General features: G+C 41.9%; 1 protein-coding gene across 1 annotated transcript; it reads right to left on the bottom strand.

Moving 5' to 3' along the window:
* Window positions 1–209: 209 nt before the first annotated feature.
* On the bottom strand, window positions 210–1,067 carry LOC309401405 (olfactory receptor 14I1-like; the record flags this gene model as incomplete). Its single annotated transcript, XM_081970472.1, has 1 exon — window positions 210–1,067. One exon carries the CDS (start codon window positions 1,065–1,067, stop codon window positions 210–212), a length of 858 nt encoding a protein of 285 aa, XP_081826598.1.
* Window positions 1,068–8,417: the final 7,350 nt, after the last annotated feature.

Here is an 8,417-nt window from a genome sequence, read left to right as displayed (position 1 = left end):
CTTTAAATATATACAAGCATAAATACATACATAACCATGCAGATGCAATCTGTAAACTGCATATAAACAAAGTCTTTTAAAATGTTCCTTTATCTGTCCTTCAATGCGTATTATTCATATAGTGCTTATCAAAAATGACTTTGATTGTAAAAGGTTCATTGTGAAAAATATTTTTTATTACCAACAGTATTTCTTCACAAACATTATGTTTATACATTTGAAGGATTAAAGTTTAAAGCATGGGGATTTTTCCCCCTGAAAAAGTTCCAGGCAATGAGTTTCCACAGTCCTTGCTTGATATCTTTATTCCTCATGCTATATATCACTGGATTCATGCATGGTGGCAGCACACAGTAGGCTACAGCAGCCACTAAGTCCATCTGGGATGGAGCCCTGTTGATTGGCCGTAAATAAGCAAAGATGCCAAAAAAGAAGAAAAGGGAAACCACAATGAGGTGAGGCAAGCAGGTAGAGAAGGCCTTCTGCCTAGCTTGTACAGAGGAAATTCTTACTACTGCTTTGAAGATCTGTCCATAAGAATTAACAATGAAAACAAAACAGGCAAAATATAAACTGCCACTGAAAACAATAGCCCCAATTTCAATGAGGTACATATCAGAGCAGGAGAGCCTGAGAATTTGTGGGATTTCACAAAAGAACTGGTTGATCACATTGGAGCAAAATGTGTTTGCAAATGTGGCACCAGTGTGCAATATTGCTGTTAGAATGCCACCCATCCAAACACAGCTTGCCATTTGGATACATCTGTGTCTGTCCATTAAAGTTTCATATTGAAGTGGATGGCAAATAGCAACATAACGATCATAGGCCATAACTGTCAGTAGAAAGAATTCAGATGCTGCAAAGAGAACAAAGGAGAACATTTGGGCAGCGCAATGAGAATAGAGGATTATCTTTGTTCTCATTACGGAATTGGCTATGACTTTGGGGATGGTGACTGTAATATATCCCAGGTCAACAATGGATAGATTTAGGACAAAAAAATACATTGGGATATGAAGGTGAATATTTAGAATTACTATGAGGATGATGAGTAGATTCCCCATCACACCTGAAATATAAATTAGAAAAAATACCAAACCATATAAATTCTGCAATTCTGCAATATCAAAGAAATCAACAAATACAAAATATGTTGCCATGCTTTCATTGGACATTATTTAGAAAAAAGGATATCTTATATATTGTTTCAGTGGGTTGGTTTCTTCTCAAAAATCCATTTCAGAGAACAGGATCAACTGACATCAATAAAATAGAAAAAGAAGGATGATGTGGAAGAGACTGAAAGCAGAAAAGCAGTACTATGGAGTTTGGCTGCTATTTATCCTCATTTAGCTGAGAACAGACTGATCTCAATTGGACTTCATTGTTAGTAGAAATATATAAGAAGTAGAAGAAGTCATATCCTTTAGAGTGAGATACTTGCAGTTTCTTTCTTGGAGAATTGCACCATGTTGATTATATTCATGCACATATGCACATAAAATAAAATAAAATAGAAACAGATGTATATAAAAGCTGTAATGTCCAGAGGGCAATAAAAACAAAATATCAAAAAAGATTTAAAGGTTTTTTTTTTTTTGTCTGCCAAATGTATCTTGATAAACTGCAGACAAGCATGGCAACAAAATTTGGCTATTGGATACCTAGTTCTGGCTTTTGGATACTGGTTAGTAACATTTGACCATGTAAGATGATTGACAAAAAAAAATCATGTGAAAAGTTCAGACTACATCAGCTACAACAAGAATGTTATCGGAAGATAATGAAATCTGTTTTCCCTCCTGTAAGGGAATCCATAAAAAGATTCATAGTGTAATGCTGAAGCAAAAATATTTTGCATGTTATACATTTTACTGGTAAGGAAGTTAGATGTTTTAAGAATTACAGGCATAGAGTTTATGTCAGTTCTGTGTCAGTATCCCTGGAGGGCACTTTTGGACTCATCCCTGATGTAGTTCAATTTATCTAAGGGACTTTAGGTAAATTGTTGAACTGTGAACTTAATTCCAATTCCCTACTCAGGTACAATGCTCAGTGGTAAAGTGAATTTATAAATTTCAATATAATCTATTTAGCAAGTTGTTTGTGCTAGTAAAATAGGGAGTAATCAATCAATCAGAATAGATCTGGAAGAGAATCTTGGAGGTCTTCCAGTCCAACCCTCTGTTCAAGCAGGAGACCTTATACTATTTTAGATATAAGTAGGTATAGGTAGGAGTTGGAGAATAATGTATAATATGCACTTATCTGAACTCAATTAAAAAAGTAAAGGCACATATTTACTTTATATACAATAAAATTAATAGTAGCAGGATCAATTGTGATCAAATATCAACTAAAATAATGAAAATAAAATAAAATAAATAATATTAATGATCCATCTCCAATTGACAGATATGTCATATTTGTACTTGTAATTTCCTCACTTTCACTTGTCATTGTTGTTACCATCTTTAAAGCGCTCCATGGCTCAGGACCTAGGTACTTGCGGGATCGCATTCTACCACACACTTCCCTACGACCGATTCGCTCTCACAGGGAAGGACTCCTCCGGGTGCCGTCCACTAAGCAATGCCAACGGGCGGCACCTAGGAGTAGAGCCTTCTCTGTGATGGTCCCAACCCTCTGGAATGACCTCCCCCCCCGATATCAGAACCACCACCGACTTTCCCTCCTTTCGACGAAAACTGAAGACTCACCTGTTCCGTTTAGCCGGCCTGGACCATTCATAACCTTATTATACCTCCTGGCAGATATATTTTAACTGGGTAATTTTAATTGGGTATTTTTTAGGATTGTTGAAATACTGTTTTTATCTACTTTACTTTGTACAGTGTCGTATTGCCTCCTCTTCTATGTTTTTTATGTTTGTATGTTTGTATTCCATTTTATCTGTTTTATTTGATTGTACACCGTCCCTAGTCCCTTTGGGGAGAGGGGGCGGTATAAAAATCGAAATAAAGGTAAAGGTAAAGGTTGTGCTAAGTAGTCTCTCTTTATGATCTCATAGACCATAGCATACCACTCTCCCTGTTCTCCACTGTCTCCCAAAGTTTGTCCGAATTCATATTCATTGCATTGATGTCACTAACTAACCATCTCATCCTCTGCCACTCCCTTCTCCTTTCGCCTTCAATCTTTTCAATATCAGAATCTTTTCCAATGAGTGTTCTCTTCTCATTTGGCAGGCAAAGTATTTTGAGTTTCAACTCTAGTATCTATCCTTTAAAAGAAAAGTCAATGTTGATTTCCTTCATTTTCAATGCAGCCACACAAAATTACTAATACTATTGTATTAGTAATGCTAAGACTAATTCTGTAGATACTGCACTAATAATAGCAGCCTTTCAGATGAATTCACAGAGGATTCATGTATGATCTTTCTACCAATGGAGGAGAATCCAGTTTTATTTTGTTATCTAGAGGTTGTGGTTTTTTTGCACACTAATTCAAGGTCACCTTCCCCAACCAGCTACTCTCAAATTGTATTGGGAATATAATATTTATCATTCCATAAAGTATGTCCTTCTCAATAATGGTAATTAATTCACAAAGATGGTGGGAATTATAATAAAACACATTTGAAAAATGGACTGGACTGCATAACTCGTTCTACATCATAGCTCAAAATTAAATGAAAGGTTAACTCTCTTCATTAATCAATCACTCAATCAGAATAGAGCTGGAAAGGATCTTGGAGATTTTCTAGTCCAACCCCCTGCTCAAGCAGGTGACCATTTCAGACAAGTAAAGGTCCAGTCTCTTCTATGTGCCAGACATAGAATGGGCAGTGTCAATATCCTTCACAGAATTAGATTTGAAGTTCCACTCAAGGCTTTTAACTATGTTCCTTTACTTAGTTTCTTCCATGGTCTTAGTTGCACAGTTTTCCTGGTATCTTGCTGAGTTAGGTTCCAGAGTCTTGAAGAACACTTAATTAATTGGCTCCAGATCAAACAAGGAGCAGAATATTTGTGCCCACTTGATAACCTTGTGGTTGGATATGGGAATGGGAGACAGGAGGATGTAACACAGCCTAGGTAATAGTTAGATAAGAGACATCTTGGGACACAAGTGGGGAGAAAGGATGGGAAACTTTTCAGAAGGGATCCCCTCTAATTTTCCAGAGACTGTAAAAGAGGACTGGAGAAATGCTTTCATTTTTGCATGATTCTGTTTAATGTAACCCCACAATCAAGATGTTTCCAGTTGTGCTTCTTTTTATGTTTAACTTTTATGCAGATGAATTATCATTATTCTTTCCCCCTCAAAATTCTTACCCCATTTCTTTTTTTCCTGATTCTCCAAAACCCATGAGTCCCCCCACCCCACTTTTTCTTGGCAACATGTCTTATACAGAGCATGTTTGATTTCTTATGCTTTCAAACTGCAATGTACATCTGGTGAGGCATCATTATCCCCCCCCAAAAAAAAGCCCCTATTCATTTCTATTTCTTAAAACACATGTTAATGTTTTTTTCCCCCTATTGACTATCATTTCCCTAATAGCTGTTGGTTATTTTTTATCACTGCTTTTTCCATGGACTTGTTTTTCATAATCTTGTCCCTCAATAAATCTCAATTTATTTTTCTGAAGTATATGTTATCCACATTTTTAGAATTATATATTTACTCTGGTATTAAATATCAATTTCTGCTGGATAGCCCAGGAAGCACCATCTGAATTAATTCAGACAATCTTTGAATCAAAGTCTTGTATTGACCTAATTTATGGGTGTTCCTTTATGTTGTACTATGAATATATATAGTTGAAATTAGAAAAAATAATGGAGAATGGGGGGGGGGATTAAATCGATGTATGAATAAATCTCTATGACTCATGCATCTCTTATTTTTGATCAACATATACCTCATTATTTCTTTTTTTTTTGTGTGTGTGTGGTTCAATACTAACTTTAGAAGTTAAATATTGCTAACTCAAGCTTTTTTACTTTGCACAATTGAACAGTTTTAGAGGCTATAATGTTGGGCCAGTCCAATACTTTGCTTTTAGAAGTTTATTTATTTATTTTATTTATTTATTAAATTTATAAACCGCTCCCTCTCCCCGAAGGGACTCGGGGCGGTGTACAAACATAGCTAAAAACCACATACAGAAAACAATATTGAATACCCATAAAAACAAATCCAGTATAAAACCGTTCTAAGACAATAATAAAAACAATCTAAAAAATCTATCCCCAGGGATTAAAATACCGGCTAGAAGGATTGGGAATTAAAACTACGGTTAGGCCAGGCCAGCTAAATGGAACAGGTGGGTCTTTAATTTCTTGCGGAAGTAGCGGAGATCGGTAGTTGTTCTAATGTCGGGGGGGGAGGTCATTCCAGAGGGTCGGGCCCATCACAGAGAAGGACCTACTCCTGGACGCCACCCGTTGGCATTGCCTAGTGGACGGCACCCGGAGGAGTCCCTCTCTGTGAGAGCGAATTGGTCGCAGGGATGTATGGGGTAGGATGCGCTGCCGCAGATAACTAGGTCCTGTGCCATGGAGCACTTTGAAGATGATAGTCAGCACCTTGAAACGCACCCGAAAAACCACAGGTAGCCAGTGCAGACAGCGCAGGAGAGGTGTTATATGGGAGTACCTAGTACATCCCATGATTGCCCACGCGGCCGCATTCTGGACCAGCTGCAGTCTTCGGGTGCATCTCAAGGGGAGCCCCATGTAGAGAGCGTTGCAATAGTCCAGACGGGACGTCACCGTTGCATGAGTGACTGTGCGGAGGGCGTCCCGGTCCAATAGGGGACGCAATTGGCATACCAGGCGAACCTGGTGGAACGCCCCCCTAACCACGGCTGTCACATGCCCGCTCCACGGGGGCCAGTTGTTCGCCCCCAATGGCCAGTGATGGAACCCACTGGTTGAATCAGGGCGCCGGTAACCACAGCCACTCCGTCTGACGGAGACCATGTTGCTTTAACAGGGTTCTTCTCCCGAACTGTCTCTAAAGTCAGTGCCTTTCATCCCACAATATTCTTCAACTGAAAAAAAAAATGAAATTTTATTTAAGGTGCAAATCTGGATAGTTTTGGGGGTAGGAATTAAAACTTAGTTATTCCTAAGCCTTTGTTTTATTGTTAAAGAGTCAAGTGTACGCTTAGTAATTGTTTCAGTGGTGTTACATGTTGTTAGGTCCCACTGCTCTATTGAAATCTTTACAATTTGCTAGTAACATGTTCTGTTGAGTTGATTGGAGTTTAATCAATTTCCTTTATTTGGGTTTGTATTTTAAAAGATGGAATCAAATATCTAAACTGAAATCATACTAAGGCATTAAGAGCGGCCAAACGTCAACATTGCGCCGCTCTTATTGCGTCTGCAGATAACCGCCCTGCCGCCCTGTTTCGGGTGACCCGTTCCCTCTTGTTTGAGAGACCACGGGAAGCCCCTCTACAGGGCAGAGCAGAGGAGTTTGGGAATTATCTACAGGACAAAGTCGCTCAAATCCGGATGGGATGGACCCCTTTCAGTGGTTCAGTAGAGACTCCCGTTGCGAGTCTTGAGGGACCGCTTTGGGAGGAGTTTGACTCGGTTGCCATCGAAGATTTGGACAGGTTGCGTGGACGTCTGCGACCCACCACATGTTTATTGGACCCGTGTCCCTCCTGGCTTGTACTGGCATCCTGGGAGGTTACGCGCGACTGGCTCCTGGGCCTGGTGAACGCCTCGTTGGGTGAGGGGTCTCTACCGGCCGCCTTGAAAGAGGCGGTGGTGAGGCCCCTGCTCAAGAAGCCTTCCCTGGACCCAATGGACCTAGTCAATTATCGTCCAGTCTCCAACCTTCCTTTTTTAGCGAAGGTTGTAGAGAGTGTGGTAGCACAGCAGTTCCCACGTCACCTGGAGGAAAATGATTATCTAGACCCGCGCCAGTCCGGCTTCCGACCCGGGCACAGCACGGAGACGGCCTTGGTCGCATTGGTCGATGATCTCTGGAGGGCCAGAGATAGGGGTTGTTCCTCTATCCTGGTCCTATTAGATCTCTCGGCGGCGTTCGATACCATCGACCATGGTATCCTGTTGCACCGGCTAGAGGGGCTGGGAGTCAGAGGCACTGTTTTACGGTGGTTTGGCTCCTACCTCTCTGGTCGGACGCAACGTGTGTTGACAGGGGAGCAGAGTTCGACCCGGAGGCCACTCACATGTGGAGTGCCACAGGGATCGGTGCTCTCGCCTCTCCTGTTCAACACATATATGAAACCGCTGGGCGAGATCATCCGTGGTTTTGGAGTGGGATATCATCTGTATGCTGATGATACTCAGCTATACATTTCCACTCCGAACCACCCCAATGAGGCCGTCGAAATGATGTCCCGGTGTCTGGAGGCCGTACGGGTCTGGATGGATGGCAACCGACTAAAACTCAACCCTTCCAAGACGGAGTGGCTGTGGCTTCCGGCCTCCCGGTTCAACCAGGTGCTTCCATCTCTGGCCATCGGGGGCGTTCAACTAGCCCCCATGGAACAGGTGCGCAATTTGGGCGTCCTCCTGGATACCCGGCTGTCCATGGATAACCATGTAACAGCCGTGGCAAGGGGGGCGTTCCATCAGGTTCGCCTGATGCGCCAATTGCGCCCCTTATTGGACCGGGATGCCCTACGCACAGTCACTCATGCGCTAGTGACGTCTCGCCTGGATTACTGCAATGCTCTCTACATGGGGCTTCCCTTGAGATGCACTCGGAGACTACAGTTGGTCCAGAACGCGGCCGCGCGGGTGATTATGGGGAGGACTAGATACTCCCCTGTAACACCTCTCCTGCGCGAGCTGCACTGGCTGCCTGTGGTCTACCGAGTGCGTTTCAAGGTTTTGATTATGATCTTTAAAGCGCTCCATGGCACAGGGCCTAGTTATATGCAGGATCGCATCCTGCCCCACACATCCCTACGACCAATTCGCTCACACAGAGAGGGACTTCTCCGGGTGCCGTCCGCCAAACAGTGCCGGGGGGCGACACCCAGGAGCAGAGCCTTCTCTGTGATGGGCCCAGCCCTATGGAATGACCTCCCCCGTGACATCAGGATTACTTCCGATCTCCGCTCCTTCCGTGTACAGCTGAAGACCCACCTCTTTCAATTATCCGGCCTGGCTCAATCGCAATCGTAATTTTCCCATTCCTCCAAACTGTTTTTTAAATTGTTCTTAAATATTAATTTTATTGGGTTTTTACAATTGGGGTATTTTAAAGCAGATTTTTAACTGTCCATAGATGTAATTTGTTTCCTCCTCCGTGTATGTATGTGTGTTGTGTATGTATGTACGTTGGGTGTTGTTATATATTTTTTATGTTATATGCTCCATTGTACGCCGCCCCGAGTCCTACTTGGAAAGGGAGCGGCTAATAAATCCAAATTTATTATTATTATTATTATT

The sequence above is a fragment of the Natrix helvetica genome, assembly GCF_964273705.1.
Source record: "Natrix helvetica genome assembly, chromosome: Z".
NCBI classification, from domain to species: domain Eukaryota; kingdom Metazoa; phylum Chordata; class Lepidosauria; order Squamata; family Natricidae; genus Natrix; species Natrix helvetica.
This window is presented reverse-complemented; position numbering and strand designations above follow the sequence as displayed.